Source organism: Cavia porcellus, unplaced genomic scaffold (genome assembly GCF_034190915.1).
Source record: "Cavia porcellus strain 051 isolate PalLab524CR breed Dunkin Hartley unplaced genomic scaffold, mCavPor4.1 scaffold_31, whole genome shotgun sequence".
NCBI classification, from domain to species: domain Eukaryota; kingdom Metazoa; phylum Chordata; class Mammalia; order Rodentia; family Caviidae; genus Cavia; species Cavia porcellus.
Window position 1 is genome coordinate 31778989 of NW_026947514.1, and position 22384 is coordinate 31801372.

Here is a 22384-nt window from a genome sequence, read left to right on the forward strand (position 1 = left end):
GCACATACCACTATGCTTGGTAACTGGTCACACCAGATCTTATAACTCAAGTTATTTAAGATTGCCCCCAAAGCTAAGCCTGTGAGAAAATCTCTTTCACAAATGCAGAAAAGGCATCTTTCATTTACGGAGGGAACCACAGAACCAGCGAAGGTGATGGTGTAAGACATAGTGCCAGGCCAAACGCATGAGGACCCAGGGTCAGTGGTACAAGTTCTATAGGGCAAAAGCCAGGAGCCTGGAGCTCTGATGTCTAAGGCAGTAGAAGCAAACTATCCCAGCTCACAGAAAGAGCCCAGTTCACCTTCTGTATTTGTTCTCTCCAGCCTGTCCAACTAGTGGTACCTGGATCTGCCCTACCTAATCCAGCCACACCCACACACAATCTTCTCACGAATACACCCAAAATGACGCTTTTCCACTTCTCCTGGAATTCATTATGCCTAACATGGTACAATCACTAACCCTCGTACACCCAAAAATGCACTGACCCCTTCCCAACAAGTCAGCTTTCCACAACTTCTCTGTAGTCTTTTTCCCCCAGTAGGAATTATCATAATACAGAATTTTGAGTTTTTAATACTCAGGACTTTAATCTTTTAGGGCTGTGATTTTCCAGATTTTAGACCTTAGGGATTTGGATCTCATGGAATTTCAACATTTGGGACTATGTGTTTGGGACTGTGTCTTTGGGGATTATGATCAGCACTGCTTCTCTTCATTTTCCTGGACATCTCTTGAGTACCCAGCAAAGAGCATAGAAAAAGTCTCATTTTAAATTTCTTTGCATGGTATCATGGTTGCAGGTGGCCCTGTGGACTTGGTCTTCTACAGAACTGAACATCATGCTTTTAGAACTCCAGCCAAGAGTCCTAATTACATATCAGTTTAGGGAAAACTCTAATCCCTGAGCAAGATGCTCCTCTACTCTCTGACACAGCTGTAACATCTGGGAGGGCAGAGAGCAGACATTTCCAGAGACTCTTTCCTTCAATGGGAAGTTTGTCTTAGTACATGCAAGTAGCTACTGGCAAGAGTAAAGGAAATTTGGAGTTGTTCATGTTCTTTAAAATGATAGTTGCACAGGCCATAGGTTCCAGTTCTTACCTGGTAGATTTTATTCTCTTCTACAGCTTTATTCTAAAGAACTAGTCTTAAATAGAATATGTCTAAGAACTACCTGTGGGAATTACAGAACTGTACTTTCTTAGATCCTTCAGAATCTCAGTAAGCAAGATTACACTTCCAGAAATAGACCTTTTTGAGAAACATCTATCTACAAGATGTAGCAGTACTCATAACTCTGCTTTGGCTCCTTGCCTCCTTGGAGAAGAGGGCAAGGTTTTGCTATCAATGTCTGGTAATAGGCTGGCATGACCATGGATTCTATGAGGGACCAGGCCATGGGGTGTATGGATATGAACTAATCAGTAGTGGTGATCACAAGAACAAGGAAGTACCTTGTTTTGGTTTGGGGGAATACCCGGTTACTGTGTTTTTCATAATTAACACAAAAAGCCTCTGAGGGCTGGGGATAGGCAAGAACATGTTTGTTTTAATATTTCCATCACATTATTAAGTTATGAGTAAATATCCTGCTAGCCAAGGCAAACAATTGTAGGTTAATGAACCACTCTGTGTCTGAGTTTCTTCATCTGTAAAATGGGGACAAATAATAATGTCTCTTCATAAGGTTGTCACAAGAACATAATGAGTTAGGCCTGGCATGGTGGCGCATGCCTGGAATACTAGCATTCTGAACGATGAGGTAGGATGATCACTGCAAATTCAAGGCCAGGCTGGGATACGTAGTGAGTTCAAGGTCAGCTGGAATTACATAGCAAGACTCTATCTTAAAAGAAAAGAAAACAAAACAAAATAAAGCAACAACAGCAATTTTTAAAAATGTAATGTCTTAGTATGTGTAAAGGGCTCAGAAGAGTATCTGGAATACAATAAGAGCCATGTGAGCCAGGCATGGTGACACACACCTTAATACAGCACTCAGGAGGTGGAGACAGGAGGATCCCTCTAAATTCACACCCAGCCTGGGGAACATCGTAAGCATTGTCTGTTCCTTACGAACTGTCTCATTCCCCAGGGCCTGGAGCACAGGCCAGCACATAATATTAACTCCATAAACGTTCATATAATTCATTGATTCAAATAAATAAAACACAAATTTTGTGCCACATTCTTTGCTAGGTGTTCAGTGTGGACAAATAAGTAGATCATAGTCCCTAAATGCCACCATATCCCCTAAAGGCTGGGTAGCTGGCTGCCTGCTTCTGCTGGTTTCTACGTGGTGCAGTTGGTTTTCTCTCTGCACATGGGAAACCTCTGCAAAGCAAAGCCATCTGAACAGTAACTGGGAAACAGTTGCTGTGCTCCATTACTGAGCACACTCTGTGTTTGGAATGAGTAGAAGTAAATGCAGTGAGCATGTAAGGAGGGAGCCAAGAAGTCTCCATTAAGAGCAAAGAAAAAAGGGGCTGGGGATTTAGCTTAGCGGCATAAGTGCCTGCCTTGCAAGCAGGTAGTCATGAGTTCGATCCCTGGTACCGATAAAAACAAAAAAGACAAAAAAAAAAAAAAAAAAAAGAGCAAAGAAAAAGCTAGACAAACTGGAAATCATCAGCTCTTCTTAGATCCATGAGAGAAGGGAGATCTCAGCGCAAACCACTGTCCCCCAAAATGAGAGAAACAGCAGACAGCTATCAGGAGTCACAGCCTCCAAGAGCAGAAACCACCGCAGGAACCAACGTGGTAGAAAAATCTAATCCAACACCTAAACATAAACATTTTAAGTAGAAACACTGCTAGAGGCTCAGTACACTTTGATGAGTTTTTATCTCAAGGAGCCCTACCAGATTCTCACAGTGAGTATCAGTGAAAAATCCCCTTGTGTTTCCAACAAGTGTAGGGGAAAGTAATCCTGAAATACGCAGGAACATTCTGTTTTTCTTAACGAGGCCTGCCCTCAGGAGAAACTACTTCACGACAGCCTAACTTCCTGAAGTTTTTATCAAAGCCTCGCCTATCTGGGTGAAGGGAAACAGCCAACTCCTGCCTACTTTAATGATTCTGTCCAACCAAAGGAGAGGAAACAATGAGAGGCGCTTTGAACAATGGCATCCAGTCACGGGACAGATTCACCAAAAGACTGAGACCTAATCACAGAACTGTTTCCTCTCCTTCTGTACCTTACTCACCACATTACTAAATTCCTATTCACTGTAAGACAGTTTACCCAATATACCATGGCGTCTTCCAACAAAAACTTACAAGGCATACTAAAAGCCAAAAAGAAAGTTTTTGAAGAGACAGATCAGAATCAGACCCTATGCCAGGTGTATTAGAACTGACCAGATAAGGAGGTTTTTAAACTACGATTAATATGTGAAGGGCTCCAATGGAAAAAGGTAGACAACATACAAGAACAGATGGATAATGTACCAGAGAAATAGAAAATAAAAAAGAATGAAAGAGAGATGCAAGAATACATGAGTGTAATAGAAACGAAGAATGCCTTTGATGGGGGCTCGTTAGTGGGCTGAGCAGACAGGAGGAAAGAATTTCTGAGCTTGAGGATGTATCAGTAGAAACTTCCAAAACTGAAAAGCAAAGAAGGGAAAAAGAAGACTGGGAGAAAAAAACAGAACATAATATCCAAGAACTGTGGAACAACTACAAAAAATATAACATATACAATGCCAGAAAGAAGTAAGAGTAGTAACTGAGAATTCCCCAAAATTCATATCAGACACCTCACTTCAGATTCACGAAGATCAGAGAACATAAAAACACCAAACCAGATAAAGGAAGGAACAGAAAAAGGGGAAACAACACACAGTATCCTGGATATATAATATATAATCTGCAGGAGCCAGGCGTAGTGTCCTAGCATTTAGCAGGACTAAGGTAGGAAGGGTGCCGCGAGTTCGAGGTCAACGCGGGCTACATAGTGAGTTCAAGGCCAGCCTACACTACAAAGTGAAATCCTGTCTCAAGAAAACAAAGTAAATAGATGAAATATACATATATATACACATATGCAGGAAATCAAAAATTAAAGATCTGGAAAGAAGCGGTGGGGATGCTGATCTATAGAAGAACAAAAAGTAAGAATTATTTCTGACTTCTCAAAAAACATGCAAGCAAACTCAACAACTGTGGCATATTTTAAGTACCGAGAGAAAAAAACTACCAACCAAGCATTCTTTAGCCTGTAAATTATCCTCTACAAGTGAGGGAAAAATAAATTTTGTCAGACAAAATAGAGCGAATTTGTTGCCAGTAGCTTTGCCTTATTGAAATCTTGCAAGAAGTTCTGCAGAGAGGAGAAAAATGATACAGATCAGAAACTCAGATCTACATAAAGAAAGGAAGAGTACGAGAGAATAAGTAAGTAAGGGGCTGAGCGTTTAGCTCCGTGGTGTAAGTGTCTGCCTGGCAAGTGCAAGATCATGTGTTTGATGCCCCGTACCAAAAAGAAGAGAGAGAGAATGACTAAGTGTATGTAAAATAATTTTATTTTTAATTCTTAATTGATCTAACAGACAATAGTTGGTTCAAAATAACAGCAACCATGTATCCAATGACAATAGCTTTTGCATAAGTGAAAGAAATCCAGCAATCACACAATGGAAGGGAGGAGGAATTAGGAATGCTGTTATTATATGATCCTATGCTGCCAGTGAAGTGGTACAGTATTATTTGAAACAAACTTTGTTTAGCTATAAATGTATCTTGCAAACTCTAGAACTATTTCAAAAGTGAATTTTGAAAGTATAATGGATATGCTAACAGGAAATAGAATCATGTAAAATGCTCAATTAAAAACACAAATGACCAAAAAAAGGCAAAAACAGGAACAAAAGCAGTAAACATTAAACAGGAAGGGAGGGAGAGAGGGAGGAAAAAAATGAGAAAAGGATATATTGAAAACCAAGCTTTGTGAAGAGGGAGGTAAAGTGGGTTTGAAAGGAGGGAATGGAAATTGGTGGGGAAAAAAGAAGTCAAGACATATCATGCACAGATACAAGCATTCATCCCTGTAATGATTCATCCCTATAATGAATGTGGTCATTATATATACCTAAATTATACCGATAAACTTAAGTAAACTAAAAAAAGAAAGAAGGAAAGAAAAAAAGTAGGACAAATAATAGTTGATAGTAACTAAACTACATTAATCACTTCAGTCATCAATGATCTACATACACCAATTAAAAACTTTTAGAAGAAAAAACAGTAGGTGTGCCTGGCACAAGCCACCTTACCCAGAAATACTCCTCCATAAAGTCATGCTAGCTAACGCAACGATTTTGTTTCTGAAAACAGCTCTGAAAGCAGCCGGCAGGCCCTGCTGTTAATGGCTTTCCAACCCCAGGCAAGGAAAGGCTTGCTCGGGGTGAGAGGAGAAAGAGGGCGAAAAGCCAGGCACTGCTCCTCTGCTCCTCGGAATTTTCCTGGACCAGAGCTGGGAACATACTGAGCAGTCACCAGCTTGACTCCCAGGGTCGTGAGTTACCAAGGGGTACATCAATTAGCAGGACCTCCTAATGCCAAATCTATTTCTCTGTCTTAGAGAAATAGTGAGAAAGTGGCCAAGACTACTCAAGCTTCTTCTGATGCTGCACACTCAGGCAAACAACGTATCAGGCCAAGAAAACAGCCAATGAAAGAAGACTTTGGGAAGGACCTGGTGAGTAGCTGCCAGGAGCTGAACACACAGCCACAGGACATGTGGAGGAAGACCATGCCAAGGAGCCTCTTCCTCCACTGATTTCCAATTCAGAAGATCCTCCTGATCTGTGTCAGGTTTGACTTAGGGCATGCACGTGCGCGCATGCACACACATACACACACAATGAGTTTTCTTTTAACAAAAGGAAATAAAATTACAGGTTATAAATGACCAATGTATTGATGGGATTTTTTAGCTTTAATTCCTATGGGGAAAATGAAAGAAAACAAGTTGAGGTTCTCATGAGCATTTCTCCTATATTTTTTTTTTTTTTGCTATATCTGGTATTTTTATGAATAGTTAACATTTCCTGAGCACTCTGCCATTACTCCATCCTGCCAGTGAGTTCCCAGTGATCCAGTGAGGAAAGTAGGATCTTCCACTGAAATAAGGAAGATCAAATTTAGAGCTTAGGTAATTTGCCCAGGAATATATCACTAGAAAACAGCCAAGCTATGACCCAATGCCAGGTCACTTTGGTCCCTAATCACGATGCAACACTGACTACCACATGGACAATAAAATAGGCAGTCAGTTGAAAAGTAATGGCTCAGACTTCTACTCTATCACCCAGCAATGAGATAACATGCACAATTCATCCTCAAAGGAGATACAGCTTTACAGAAAGAAAATGTACAAACAGAATCAGCAACAAATAGGACCAAGGCTGGAAGCTCAAACTTCCTCTAAGCCTACATCTTAAAAGAGAAGTGATAATAAGTGACGGTACCACCAGGAGAGAACAAGATCCTACCACACAGTCCTCAAAGCCAGAAGATAAGGAATGGAAATGATGCACTCCTTCCTCCACTCAGTCCCCAACGTCAAGTCATAAATCTTTCTGAAGGCTTTCCGAAGATTGGCAGGGAAAGGATGTCCTCAAGACAAGCAAAGCATTTCTACTTCCAGTCCCTTGGTCAGTACTGATTTTTAAAGGCCTCCCAGAAAACCACTAGGCTGATCATCAAACATATCTCCTCCCCTGCAGGCCACCGACTGTTCAGTTTGATTTGTATCTGCATGGATCCCATTGCTATTAACAAGCATTACAAGTCTGACACCAAGATTTACTTTTACTCCTTCAAACTGTGTGGCTGGCTACATTTTCTATCTGCCCTGCTTCATGCCTCCTAACTGAAACCTCTAACATTTGTAGTAATGAGAAACTTGCCCCTTTTAGGGAAGCAAGAATGCTACAAAATGCATTTAGAGTCAGGGGGTAGGGACGGTGAGGATTCCTCGGGTCCTGAGGTTTTGGCTGCCTGTCCCAACCACTGGAAATTGCTGCATTAGTCCAAAGCAACTCAGAAACACAATCCTCTATGAAAATGCAAACTATTTCCTGCTGCTGGCTGGAATTCTGCCATTTTCCCAAGTGTTCCAGGGCATCTTTGAAAGAAAAAGTCATGGACAGAGCAATGAAGGGAGAGATCAGAGTTCTAGTCCCGGCTCTGCCTCTCACCAGCTGGCCACAGGCACTCTGAATGGCCCTCAATTTCACGCATAAAAAGAAAGTGTCTGTGAAAATCTTCCAATCATGGGCCTATATGGTCATGCGCTCCACATTTGGGCCTTCCCAAATCATCTTATATGGCCCACTTATTCTATTCTGAAAGATTATGAATTCTTTATATGTTTCCTCTTTCCCATCAGCTCCTGCTCTTGGAATGGTATACTGTGACGAGCTCAGAGGTCATTTCTTCTTTGTCTATGTCTAATAGATAAAGAAACTGGTCATACAGTAAGAGGAGAGCCTTTCACTGGGCTGTCCACCAGTGTCTCTGAATGCCTCAGATCCCAAAACAGACACAAGCTTGTCACCCTGACATTGCCCCACTGTCTCAGTTACTTTTTACTTATTGCTGAGCAAAAATACCTGATGCCCAAAGTTAGGGAAGGAAAGGTTTATTTCTTACAGTTCTTGGAGGTTTCAGTCCACAGTCAGTAGGCTCCAAGCTGCAGGGTAGCATGGCGAGCCACCATTCATGGCTGGCTGCCAACAGCAAGCACGAACCACAAGAGAGTGACACATCTTCTTCCCACTTTTACATCATATCCTGGCTCCCTCCCTGGGTGGGTGAAACACTCACACTACCAATCTAAGCACTAGACAATGAACCAACACAAATTCTAGATTTGGTCCCATCCATAATTGCATGAGGTGTGGGGGCCACTGACATAAACCATAACACTCAGCTTGTCTAGCAGCCATATAGTGAAGAGGAGCAAGCAGGATTAATTTGGCTGCTCTTATGGTTTGTGTTTAGATCTTCTCTGAAAGCTTCATGTAGTCACAAGTGGGGCTTTTCAGAGGTGGTTGAATCTAGAGTGTGTGACTGATTCACAGTGCAACGCTAGGATTAAGGATGCTGGGATTAAGGCCGGGTGATTGCTGAATCAGTCCACTGACTGGATTGGCACCACCCTGATCCCACTAGACTGGACACAATAAAAGGGAGAAAAAGAGGCTTACCTTCTTCTCTTTTTGATTCTGCTATCTTGTGCCACCATAAATTCTTCTCCTCTGCCAAGCCACCCTGCCTGGAAGCCAGCTGATTACGGCCTGAAACCTCTACAAACTGTGAGCTAAATAAACCTTTCCTCCTTTAATTTTGGGTGTCAGGTATTTTGTCTCAGCAATGAGAGAAAAGTAACTAAAACGGCTTCTAGTTCCAAAATTGGGTAACACTGACTCCTCCCCTGCCACAGGGATGAATCTAAGGAGCCTAGTCTAGGCCACACACAACACGACATTCTTTTAGCCAAAGAGACTCTTTGAAAGAATGGGCATCTGATCTACTTTAGATCATAAGCTAAGAGCCCAGGTTTTGAGACCATCTTAAGAGGATGACTCTCCTTCTTCCAAGAGTTGTTGGAAGCTAATTCTCTTCCCTTCTTCTAGAAAGACTGATGTTGAAACATGAAGCTTAGAGCCACTGTAGCCATTCGCCACCATTAGGACAGCTGTACTTGGAACAGAGACTATAAACCAGTTGTGGTGGTGCATACCTGTGGCACAGGAGGCTGCGGCAGGAGGATTATTGTGAATTCATGTTCAACCCCCACCTAGCTACACAGTCAGATCTTATCTAAATAAATAAATAAACTGGGGCAAGTCCATCAGAGAACATTCACCTAGCACGCTTGAGGCCCTGGGTTTGATGCCCAGCACTGGGAGAAAAAAGCAAAAAGCAAAGGGGGAGAAACATAAAGATACTGAGTGTTTGATGACACTATTAAGCCACTGACTCACACCAGTCCTGAAGGTCACTGCATTAGTTTGCTTGGGAAGCCATAACTACACAGCTTAAAGGGAAAAATTTATTTCCCATAGTTCTGGAGGCTAGAAGTCCAAGATGAAGGTGCCAGCCAGATTGGTTTCCTACAAGACAGGTTTCCTAACCTCTTCATATAGAAACAATACTCACACTTGATATAATAACCACTTTATCAGTCACATTTTAACTACCTTACCTTTCTAAAGACCCTGTCTAATTATAATTAACTGACTATATTTTCCTGTCATTTTAAAATTTAGTTTATTTAAATTAATTTTATTTTTAAGTGATACATAATAAAAATTGTTCACATTAATGAAATAACATGTGATGTGTCAATACACACACATATATAGTATAATATTAAACTATATGAATACAAAATAAAAATTAAAAAATAAAAAGGCCCTACTGCTAAATAGTCATATTCTGATACTGGGGATAAGACTTTGACATAGGAAGTGGGAGAGGACATAATTCAGCCCACAACTCCTGCCAATGAATCCTTTCCACATGTAAAGCCAGTTTTAAACATGTTATCTGCTTCTTACAATGTAAATTTCCAATTGATATAAACATATCAAAGTTCATACAAACCTGATCTAGTTTTACTTTCAAAGCCCCACAGTTAGCACCAGACAGGGAATCCTGTGCCTCATGTCCTTACAGCTTCCACCAAAATCCTGGGTGACTCTCCTTCCAAAGCCACCAACAAAGAGTCTCCCCTTCAGAGCTCAATAATCACAAGCCACCTCCCCAGGGAGACCACTGAGAAGGAACTATTCTCTATCCCTCCATGGAAGATGATGACAATGCCACCCAGAAATTAAAAGTCCTCTTCCGTGCACCTTGTTATAGTAATTGTTTGAAAGTCAGTAAATTGATGAGTCTACTAATGGTCTTTAATGAGGGCTAACATCACAGATGTTATGTGCTTTATGATGAAAGCAAGTACATGGCAACACCCATGAAATACACCAACCAAAAAAATACATATCAAACCTATACCTGGTCAAACTTCTAGATCTACCCACCATTTTACAAGAAATATAAAGGATAGAGGAACATGTTGCAAAACACAATGGGAATGCAAGCAGCAAAATCTAGTGTGCAAAAGCCCAGCACAACTTGTTAATTCATTTTTTAGTATAGCATCATTTTAATCAGTGCTTTCCTCAGTCGGTTTTATTTCCTTTATGATCATTAAGGCTTTCGTCTAAACAATCTGCTAAAATATACAACACGTTAATTCAACAAATAAGTTACAAAGTAAAGTATAGAATAAACCCATACATTTAAAAAGACTCAAGGGACAGATCAACCAACTGCAGAATATGGATCCATTGGATCTTGATTCAAACAAACAGAAAACATGTTTAAGAGATAATCAGGGAGACATAAGTGTTGATTAAGTATTTGGATGTATTATATTAAGAAATTTTGTTAATTGTCTCATGATACAATTTGATGGTTAGTTTTTTTAGTAAACCCTAATCTTTCAGATATAGAGATTTCAACCTACAGTGCATAGCATCCTAATAAACTCATCATAAGTTGGAAATATAATAAAACAAAAAGGCATTCATTACACCTAACCTACCAAATACCATAGTTTAGCAAACAGTACATTGAGTATTGCTTATTTACCCTTAGGGTCACATGTGTGACACAGCTGTGGGTCACCATCACTACACAGCATCATAAAAGACAAACTGCACACACCTAACCCCGGAAAAGATCAGAAATCAAAGTATAGTTTCCACTGTATATGTATCATTTTTACACTGTTGAAAAGTCATAATTCAAATCATCATTAATTGGGGACATCCATATAGGAATATACTTACATATGGGAAAACATAATGCCAGATTTGTTTCAAAATAATCTGAAAAGGGGATTAGGAAAATGGTGGAAGAAACAAAACCAGCCACAAGTGGTTTGTTGTAAACGTTGGGTTAAATTCATTATGTTAGTAGTTTTTTGTGTGTTTCTTGGAAGTTTTCATGATTAATCGAGAAAGTTTTTCTTTAATGAATGAAAAGAACCTAAGTATCACAGAAATTCTAAATTCCTTGCCAATGCCCTAATATCATTGCCAAGATAACACACTTATTAAATAACACATTTTACAAATTTCCCCAAGCAATGGCCTTCACAGACTGCTTCCAGCTGACATTTTATTTTCAAATGTTACTAGGGATTTCTGAAACACAGGCCACACACTGTATCCACAAGGTTGCTTTAGGAAGTTTAGTTCAAAGAAAATGCTATACACATACACAGTAAACATTAATAGATGATCTGTATGTAACACACTTGCTGCTGCTTAAGCAATCGAAGATTTTAGGAACTTATTTACTCTAATTTCTAAAATCTTAACAGGGGAACACCTTTCTCAGTCTAACACAAAAGATAAAATCCATAATGGTAGATTAGCTTCATAAGAATGTAAAATTTTAATATGAATTGAACCATAGTGTTTTTATACAATACACTAAGAAAAGTATTTACCAGATATGACAGAAAGTGTGTAATACTATTAAATAAAAAACAACTATACCTCTATTTTTTAAGTTGGGGGGATCCTAATGTAAGATTTTCAGTTACAATAGTGGCTATCCAATTAAACTAAAATTTCAATAATAAATTGGTTTTTATTTGGGTCACACTTATACATAACATTATAAAATGTTATTTATATGAAATTCTAATTTAATGGGCATCTTGGATTTTATTTGTGCGCCAGGAACTTTGAGAAAATAACAAATCTCATCCAACATCATCCAAGAAGAGTAAGTATAATAGAAGAAAATTTTTATTGTGTATTATTCAACTTATACAAAAGGGAGTTTGAAAATTCATGCAGACATCACCTAATTAGAAGTCAAAACATTACCAGTTCCATCCCAGCCTTCTCTGTGTTCCTCAAACATATTCCTCTCTAACCTCACACTCACACCCAAGATAACCAAGAACGAGCTCTGTATTTATCACTGCTCTTAACTTTCTCATGCATCTTTCATCTGTTTGTACCCATAAACAATGTACAGTGTTTTCATGCTTTCAGTCTTTCTATGAATTGTAGTATGTGTATTATTCTTCCATTTGCCTTTTTTCACTCAGCATTTCAATTATGAAATTGATTCATGATACTAAGTTCAGCTTCACATTAATCCTTTTCAGTGTTATGTAGTAGTCTATTATTTGGATATACCACAATTTATTTTTATTCTCCTATTGTTGAGCATTTAGCTAGTTTCCAGTGTTTAACGACCACCAAAGAATGCCAGTGTGAACGTCCTTAAACATGTCTTTTTACAAACATTTAAGTGAATTTCCCTAAGGTATGTAATGGACCAGAATTACAAGGTCAAAGAATGTGTACAACTTCAAATACAGTTCTACAAAGTGATGGTACTGCTTTATATTCTTACAAGCATCAATAAATACATTTTTACAGTCATGCCCTAATTTATTTATATTGAACATTTATATTGAAAACTCTCCTTTAAAGCAGTCTGAGTTCAAAACATGCTGAAAATGAAGAGGAGGCCTGGACCTAATTGTTATTAGCATACAAGTCAGCCCAACATGAGCACAGGCCAAATGCATCAGATGGAGACTTTGTCAAATGTTATTTAGTAACAAGGCCAGATTAAAACAGATTTGGGAGATGTTTCTTTAATCACACATGTTTTAATCTTTATTATTTTCCTCTAAAACTAAAAGATGTGCATTAGAATCAGAATGAGTTTAACAACTAAGATACATCTCATAGATACTGGGCGGTCCTATGATAACCACCACTAACTGCATAATGTATAATCCACCAAACTTTTCTAGGTATAACCACGTTTTTCTACACAAAGGAAATCATACATTCTGATTTGCTTTTTACTGTTCAGTATAACCTTACAATGAAAGAAAATATCTACAGTTATTGAAAATTTCATTATTCAATAAACACTTACTAAATAAGCATCTGTTCTTGGGCAGGAAGGAGTCTAGAAAGAAAATTAAGCAACTTGACCATAAGTGACTCCACTTTAAAAGAAAGAATCTAACAGATGCAGTCATACTGGTGGCCCCCAGTGAATGAGTCTGGTATTACACTAGGCTATTCATGAATGTTGGAGGCAAAGTAATGGTCTCCCACAAATGTTTGGTTTCTAATTCTGATAATGCTTTGCCCTAAGACTGGAAAGAATTAAGGATATTGATGGAGTTAAATCTGTTAAACAGCTAACCTTAAGGTAAGATTGGTCTGCATTATCCAGTGGACCTGATCTTATCATAATAGGTTCTTAAATAAGGAGAAGGAGAAGCAGAAGAGACAGCTGGCAGTTTGAGAAAGACTTGACTGGCCACTGCTGGCTTTGAAATGGAAGGGCCCATGAGCCAAGGGCTGAGGGCAGATTCTAGAAGCTGAAAAGGATAAGAAAATGAAATCTCTCCTAGATCTCTAACAGACAACTCAATCTCGATTTTCTTTTTTCTCTACCTGGGATCAAACTCACAACCTTGTGCTTGCCAGGCAGACATTTATGCCACTGAAATAAATCGCCAGCCTTCAACCCTGATTTTTTAGCCCTTTAAGATTCAAATTTCTCCAAAAATGAATGTTAAGCCACTAATTTTGCAATAATTTGTCACCACAGCAATAGGAAGCTATTACAATTATTCATCCTCCCCTCAACCCACTCTGGGACACAGACATTGTGCTCTCCATTAGATAAATAATGAAACTGAGAATCCAAGAGGCTCAGCTTCTGGCCCAGGATCATAGTGGGAGATCCAGACTCTAACTTCCGTTGTCTACATCCATATCTGTGCCGAGGCTGCCCCTGCTCAGCTGGAACTCAAAACAGATGGGAACACACATTGGAGAGCACAGCACAGGAGACACAAAGCACAGGAAATAAAAAAGATTTGGCCTGGAGCAAATCTGAGAGGACTGGGGACAGCAAATGAACCTTTCTATGATGAGTAGGATTTTGACAGACCGATGAGAGTGAAGGAAAGCTTCGAACACATAAGGTGACTCAGAGCAGCTGAGGTCCAGAGTAGATGAAGGGGCCATGGACAGCGTTATGACTCGTGTCTAGATGTTCCAAAGCCTCCTGCAGTCATAGGTGGGGCTTTTTCAGAGGTGGCTGGATCTAGTGTGGTGCTGGGATTGATTCACAGTGCGGTGCTAGCTCAAGGGCACTAAGGTTAAGGTCGTGAGCGCTGTCTGCCCTACGTAGCCTAGATAACACATCAGGGCTAGATAGAGCTGTCCTTGTACCTGGCCTGCTCCTTGCTATTTCTTCTCTGCCATGCCTCTCTGCCTGGGAGCCAGCCAATAATAAGCTGAGACCTCTACAAATTGTGAGCTAAAATAAACCTTTCCTCCTTTAACTTTGGGTGTTGGGTGTGGCTATTAACATTAAATTAACTACAATTAAATAAAATTTAAAATTCAGTTTCTAGTTATAGTCACATTTCAAGTTTTTAATAGCCACACACGGCTAATTTTGGAAAGTTCTGATCTGACTTTCTATTCTTGCACAAAGTTGTGTTAGTAACACAGGTGTCATTGTTTTTGACCTAGCCAGTGGCACAGTGTACCTGAAGGAGTGACTTATGTCCTTTAATAAGAACCCCCTCGCTCTCTTGCTTACTACCTACTTTTATATCCTGTTCTCAGGGCTTTACAGGACTCTTCAAAAACAAAAGCACAATAAACACCCACAAAAGTCACTTAGAACTCCCAGCAAGGTTTTAGAGATGCTTATCTAACCCTAAAAATAAACCACTGTGGAAAGCAGGTCCAGTTTTTTGTCCACTGCCACTATTTTACAAATCAAACCTTGTAAAATCTAATCTACGTTGTAGTGTAAAATGGCTTTTAAGGAGAGGCAAAGTTGTTCACCAGCATAGGGTAGGGATCTGGTTTCAACGCACCTGACCTACTACCTTGTGGGACCTCAGCCAGTCCTGGTCCTCTTGACGGGGAATCAGGTGCCATAGAAACCAGGCTGCTCTGCTCTAGCTCAAAAACAAGGAGGCTGAGAGCAACCAAGGCAACATCATGGAAGGACACAGAACTCCAGACCTAGCAAGCTTAGGTGGTGGTCAAAGGTAAGGTTCTTTTAGGATCTAGCAAAACCCAGTCGGTTTGAATTCTGAATAACATCACATGTAAAGCAAAACCCAGTCGGTTTCTATAGGGACCATGCTGCTTTGGTCTTTATAGAAATAGCTGGAAGTATTCACCGAGATCCAGTTCTCTTATCCCCTCGGTGACTCATGGCTGTGCAGAGCACGTACTGTGGACAATGCTGACTCTGTTTGGCAGCCTCACCAGCAACTACGATCGATTTCTCATCAGCAACTCAACCCTTGTCCTCTCCCAAACAGCTCTGTAGTGACAAGCACAGAAAGAGGAGGCCCTCGGCACTGACATTCCCCACCACTGGTGGCAATGCCAGAACTTGGCTGCTGAAACAATAAATCTCTATGTGGTCTGGAGAGAAAGGGTGCCCTGTACCTGCTAAGGAGGGCCATGCCCCACCCCCAGCCCCTGCAAACGGGGGGAGGGAGAAGGAGGTTGGGATGATGACAGGCATCAACTAGAAGCAGCCTCCCCACCTCCACCCGCACTGGCAAGTCAGGCTTTGGAGCCTCATCCGTTAGTGAATGGTTCTACATGCCAGCAGGGAGTTCAGAGGCATGGGCAGGACCTTTGGGTAACGATTGGGAAGACTGCCCACTGCCAGCTGGGCCGAAGCTAGCTGATGTCCATATTTATGCCAGGGCCCAGGCCTGTTCTGAGACTGACTGGCCAATAATTGAAACAAAAGCCAATAATCATTCCTCAATGGGGTATTTTAGATCAGGACCACAAGCACATCTGGATAGGGGGAGGGGAAAGCAGTCGGCGGCAAGGAAAGAGTGCCTGACTCCAGGAATCTGCATTTGACCTCAGGTGCAAAGAATTGAATTAACTATAATCCTTGGTTCATGACACATTCAACATTGATTTATGCACAGCCCACTTTGACTTTTTATTTAATCATCTACTAGGCTTTTAATAATGGGCAAATATCTTCAAACACATCCTCCCTTCTCCTACTAATGGTAAAGTACAGCCACAAACTCACACTAACCATACCGTTACCTCGCCAGTCACTTCATGTGAGTCAGGAGCCATCACTTGGATTTTCTTGTCAGATCATCTTATTGTAGCTACGTGTATTTCTTAAAAGTTTCCTTAATTTTAGCTATTTGTAAGTCTATAAAGGATTTCATGATGCATCTATTCGACTATTATTTGATTTAATATTCTTTTCATTACTAATTTTGCATGTCACTTATTTATTTGTCTGGACTCAGTATAATTTTTCACTTTGTGAATTCATTGGTTTATTCTTTCTCTCTCTGACTGTGGAGCATTTGGGCTTCTTCCAGTCTGTAGTAGCACGAACATGGTCACACCTGTCTCCTGTACTGATGTAAGTTTTTCTCTGGCTCTCACACACAGGAGTAAAATCATTGGGCCACAAGAAAGGTAAATGCTCAACTTTAAGAAATAGTGATGCCAAAGATCTTTCCATTCTGACTGCATTGCCTATAGACTGCAAGATGACTATGGCCCCTTCCTAGCCTCCTCAACTTTTTCTCATTTTATACCAGCTTTACCAAAATGCTTAATTCAGGTTTGGCCTGATAACTAAGCAGCATCTCAGATAAATTCTTTCACATGGAAGAGAAAAGTTCTTGTCGGACACACAGTTTATAGGAAGTGCATCCAAGCAGATCAGTCTCCCACCTAGATGCAGACACTGGCCAGGCTAGTCCAAGGGAAAGGAACTGTCTAAAAGCTGCTTTGGCAAATACACAATATGAAAAGGGATTAAGGAAGAGCTTGCTCAGTCCTCCCCAGTCTTCTCTCATGTGTATTAATTTTTAAACAAATTAAGCAACCAATAACAGGTTAGAGGAGAGCAGGGCTCCAGATTAGCCCTCACTATACAGTTTAGGTCACCTCAATAAATCTGAACAGAGTGCTTTACAGTGGGGTAAGGACACTGACAAGATCTCTACTCTTCCCTCCAAAGGTCTGCAAAGTTTGCTCCTGTAATCAGCCAGGATTAGCCATGAAGAAGCCCAGAGGTAACTTCCTGCTGAGAAAACGGAGATGCTGGCCTGGTAGTACAACTTTCACTGTAGAAGGTTAAAGGTAGAATTAAAGAGGACCAACATGGAAGTTGTTCAAAGGTGAGATTTATGGATTCTAATCAAACATTAGAAATGCGTGAAGAGTTCTTAGAAAGCAATGTTAGAGCTGGGCTTGAAAACAAATCAAGTAACCAAGAGTGGTGAGAACAAAGAAAGAATATACTTAAAACAATTGTGAAATTAATTTGAGTGAGATCTCTCAATCTTCTCATTTCCTCCGATTTCTCAAACTTCTTAACTCTTTAATCCTGCCTCTGGTCATGGTAAAGCATTAAAAAGTAGAATCTACGGACCACCACTACACATCCATTATCCGTATTCATTATCCGTATTCATGTGGTCATTCCACAAAGGCCAAGAGAGTAAATCCCTACCCTACCCTAAGTTCTGGGAATGCAAGACAAGATAGACTCAGTCCCTGGCCTCACCTCACTTCCTATCTTCAATGGCCGATGGAGGATTAAACAGAGACAGACAGCCTCGTTGGCCTGACCATCAGCCAGATTGCATCGGCCCAGGAAAGCCCTCCCCTGCATCCTCCCCTGAAGTACTTTCAGTAAATTGTGCAGGATTAAAGAAATGGCTGTCTGCTCTGTAATTAAAAGAATCCTGACCACCAGCCCAGGTAGCCAAGCGGCTGCTCAGGGCTGAAAGACCCCAAAATCAGGTGCTTCCTCCATAATAGCCTCCAATCTGATACTTGATAGCTGCTGGCTTCCAGAGTCAAACAAATGTCAGGACTTTTATGAAGGAAGGCAGGAAGCAAATAAGGGGGCAAGCATTGGGGTCCAGGCCTCAGGGGAGCTCAATTAGTGAGCCAGCTAAAGTTAAACCAAGAGGGCATGTTCTTGGTTTCCTAGAAAGCTAACTGAAAAAGATGCCAATCTTTAAGCCTCTGTCACTCAAAAGATTAACAGAAGAGATCTAGGGGTGCCCAAGGGGAATTCTGCAACAAGCCAGATGTTTTTGTTCTTCTGTATATTTCTGGGGCCACCAAGAAGCCATAGAAGAGACCCGGAGTCCTTTGAGATGCAGTGAAGTTCAAACATTACTCTTTATTGACATGGACAGCAAAAAATACTGTTAACACTTTCTCTGTAGACCTGTCTGATGCCTCTAGGTTGAGGGTTTTCTCATAGAGTCATCTGCTCCTTTAACAGGAATGGCTTGCTGGACGAACACTCCCTGCAGCTAGCTGCTGGGTTGTGTAGAAAGCACACAACCTCTAAGCCCACTTAAACTAGGATTTGGCTCCCAAGGCCACATTTAAGCACCACCAGTGATTCGAGCAAGTCCCCATTAGCCTGTTTCATTTCCTTTTCCACCAAAAAAAAATTTATCCTCCCATTCTTTAAGTACAAGAGGTCAGAGAAGTGACCAGACCAAATGTGCATAGAGTGTAGCTCTTCTTGCCTACAGTGTACATAACAACTACTTACTCAAGGTAACTACTTACTCAAGATAGCAAATTCCCCTTTGTACTTTCTCAACACATGCATCTGCTCATGTGTGCACATGTGTGTGTGAGAGAAAGCAAAAGAATGTGAAAAACAGAAAGAGGTAGCTGGGGTATACCCAAGCCTGTTTATAGTTTCTGCTTATACTCCAGCACTTCTATGAAATTACTAAACTAAAGAAGTTGCAAGGAAACCTTAACCTAAGGTTTCCCCTCAGGTCCCTCGCTTTCCCCTAAGAGGTGCTTCCTCCAATTTCAGGAGGCAGGGAAGCAGAGCCATATGGCTTGAGACGTTAGACATGCCCAGCAGCAAAGGAGTCCCCCACCATTTGTCAGAGGGCCTCTCTCCTCTCGACCCTCCTGTGGACCGTCCTGTGGGCGGGCATTCAGATTTCAGTCAGGGTGCTCTGGTCTGCGTCTCTGTCTTGACTGTTCCTAATTATTGGAGGGAACGCTATGGCTCGCCTGACCTCGGAGTTTAAGAGCTCTGAGTCCTAATATCAAACCAAGCAGCTTCATTTAAAAGGCATCCTCATCTGCATCCATAAAAGTCACTCCCAGAGCCCTGACTTGCCTGGGCTCTGGGAATGCCTGCTGTCGAGGATTTATGACACGCCCTGGATCTAATCTGCCGCACTTTAACTGTTGCACATCTGGCCATAAAAGCAAGGGCTGGCCCAATACGGGACAAACACTTTTCTTTCCTAAGTGGCTGCAAATCTGATCTCACAGCGATAGCTGGGATCGGATGTAATCACCTCTGCATCTGGGCAGTCACGCATGTTAGCAGTCATTAAGGCTCTTCAGGCTTTTCGAGGCTGTTCCTCCACACACGACAGCTATAAAGAAGATTCTCGTGTAGCAAAATCTGTGAATAAAGAAGCTGCGGTCTGAACAGGTGGTAATGGGGCTAGCAAACCATCCAGGAAATAGGGCCGATGGACAGCCAGGAGAGACAGCAGCAGCTGGCTGAGGCAGCCAACTTCCTTCTCAAACATCCTGGTTTACCTTCAGAAGGACTAGGCAAGCAGGTACCCTGACAGTTGACCTACGCGATGCGTGGCCAGAGATGGTCTGGATTAAGTGTGACCAAGTGAACCACGAGGTGGTTTAATAGTACATTTTTAAAGCAGTGAAATTCTTTATTAGACCAATTGAAGGGTGTTGGGGACAGCAATAATCTAGACCAGAAATAAGTACAACCATGTCGATTCCAGGAGAGTTTACAATGCCCTGGACAGCCTGTCCTGTGCACAGAATTGGCACGTTACACGTCTTTCAGAAACTCCAATCAGACCAAGGTTCAACAAGCAGTCCAACCTCCCAGCACTGCACGGGGGGGAAGAGATCCTCCAACACCGTGCAGCTCTTCGCAAGCTCTCCGCAGCCCCCCATCTCTGCCCCTCCTCCACGGCCGTGCCGGCAGGAGGGAGCATTAAAATTATCTGCTGCAGGTTTTACAAGCAGCGATCGCTTTTTAAAACAACAACAACACAAAGTCCTTGTGTGGCTCGCGGGTAACCTAAAACTCTCCAGGCAGAGCTCCCCCCTCCCACGCCCCCTCCGCTTGCCAAGAGCGCCAGCCCGCCGGGACCGGCGCAGCGCAAGACCGCAGGGAAGCCCGACTTCAGCGAGCTTCCCCCGACGCAGGAGGCGCCTTCGGGGTCCTGGTGCAAAATGCGGTGGGAGAAGCAGCTGGGAAAGGAAACCCACCAATGACAGTTGGGGTGAGGGTTGGTGTTGCAAAGAGAGGTAGGCAACGGAGCGATTTTGATTCAGCAACTTCTGCAAAAAGCCTGCAGGGGACGGAGTCGTGGCTGAGGAGGCGGTGACCTGACACCTCCCTTCCCCCTCCTCACGCGCCCGCAGGAGCCGCCCGGCGACCTCGGCTCCCTCCGCAGGTGGGCGCGCGTCTGGAGCGCACTTACCCTGGGGCCCGTGGTGCGGTGGCCGCGAGCCGGGGACAGCTGCACCAGCACGAGCAGCAAGTGGGGCGTGAGCAGGCGGACGCAGCGCGCGGGGAGCATGGTGCCAGCCGGGCCGGGGTCGCGGGCGGGCGGGCGGGGCGGGGCGGCGCGCACACCGCGCCTGCCTTCCTGCCTGGCTCGGCTCGGGGGCCCTCGCGGCGGCGGGTCTGCAGCGGCGGCTGGCGGGGGCTGCGGCCGGACAACACGGGCATGAACGGCGACGGCCGGCCGGGGGCTGGAGCGCGAGCCTGTGCTCTGCGCACGGCGTCCGCTGCGCTCGGGGGCCGCAGGGCAGCAGGTTGGACGCCGGAGTCCGGGCCATGGGAATTCCCGTTATAAACCCCCCGGAGGGGCGGGGCGGGCCGGCCTGCCTGATGGACGGGCCCAGCGGCCTGTAGCTGCCGACGCGCTGGCAGGTGAAAGCCAATGGGAGAGGGCCTAGAGGGGCGGCTCGTTGTCAGCCCCCACTGCGGAGAGACACTCGTTTGCTCCGCCCGAGTGGACTCCAGGAGAGGTTGGGATAAAGAGTAACTTTCTCTAGACTCTTCTGCCTGAGGAAGCCTGAACGAGTTCCAGCAGCCTTAAACCCACCCGAATGCTCACCTGGCTGGCAAGGCAGCCTGGCTCCTGTCGTTTTTCCGCTCAAGTGTGTAGGCTGTCAGAACAGCTCCCCGCGAGAGGCAGGGAAAGCACTTCTAGTCGCATTTTTTCAGATCGCTACACGAGGGCTGTGTGAGGCACTGAGAAATCTATTTCCCGGCTGCAGCAACACCAAGGGCAATGAGAAGGTCGCCAGGTGACCCGCGCAGGGTGGGCTGTGACAGCATCGAAAGTGAGGAGTGGGAGCCCTCGCTGCTGTCCAACAAGTTCCCTGGGTGTGACACCTGAGTGCCACAGCGGCTGCCCCAAGAGGTCTCGAGGGGACAAGATGAAAAATCACCCGACTGGAACCCAGGAATCCTGGCTCCCCACTCTGAGCTGCCAGGCAACAGCTCCCCTGAGGCCTCACACCCTGGGAAAGGGACTCAGAGGGGCCCTGATCCCCTGTGCGGAGGAGGAAAAGACTGGTGGAGAAGGTGGTAGGCTGTGGGAGCAGAGATCCCAGAGATGGGTCAGAGGGGGGCAGCTGTCTCCCGGGTGCTTAACTCCATGGGGAGGAGAGCCATGATTATCTTTTACACGCAGCACAGCCCATAGCGCTTTGCTTCCACGGGTGCCGGGCTTGCTCCAGAGGAGAGGAGAGGGTTCTCTAATGAGACTGCAAGCCAGTGTCTCTTAGCCTCTCCTCCCTGTCGGGCCTGAGAGGTCTTGACAAAGATTAGCTCTGCTCCCTGGGGCTTCGGCATTGGATCATATGAACAAGCTTCCCACCGACTCCAGTGTTCAGCTTTATCACCCCCATACTGGCCCAATCGGCCACCAGGCTATGGCCAGTTGCTCTTCTAAATAGCAAGCCTGGCTGAATGCACTGCTCCCTGCTTACAGGCTCTATCCCTCCCCACCGTCCTCAGACAGAAGAGCCCAGACCGGTGCTGGAACAGGAACAAAGTATATGTGGTTCTCCCAACAAACATTTAGAACACCTCCAAAAGAATTCTCATCTTCCTCACTGAAATTAGTTCAGTGGTCAAACTGTGGAGTTCCACAGCTGGAGTGAAATCCTGGGTCTGCCACCTAGTGGTCTAACCTTGAATAAGAATTTACTTGGTA

The 22384-nt window shown here is 43.2% G+C and overlaps 1 protein-coding gene across 5 annotated transcripts in view; it reads right to left on the minus strand.

The window, feature by feature from the left end:
- Positions 1-21010, minus strand: part of Smoc1 (SPARC related modular calcium binding 1) — a 148234-nt gene extending 127224 nt beyond the window's left edge. For 3 of the 5 annotated variants that reach the window (XM_013155262.2, XM_063241320.1, XM_013155259.2), the window contains exon 1: positions 20636-21010. In XM_013155262.2, coding sequence (XP_013010716.1) covers positions 20636-20734 — 99 coding nt within the window. In that variant the 5' untranslated portion in view covers positions 20735-21010. The remainder of the gene's footprint in view (positions 1-20635) is intronic. The other 2 variants (XM_013155260.2, XM_013155261.2) reach the window with 1 other exon arrangement.
- Positions 21011-22384: the final 1374 nt, after the last annotated feature.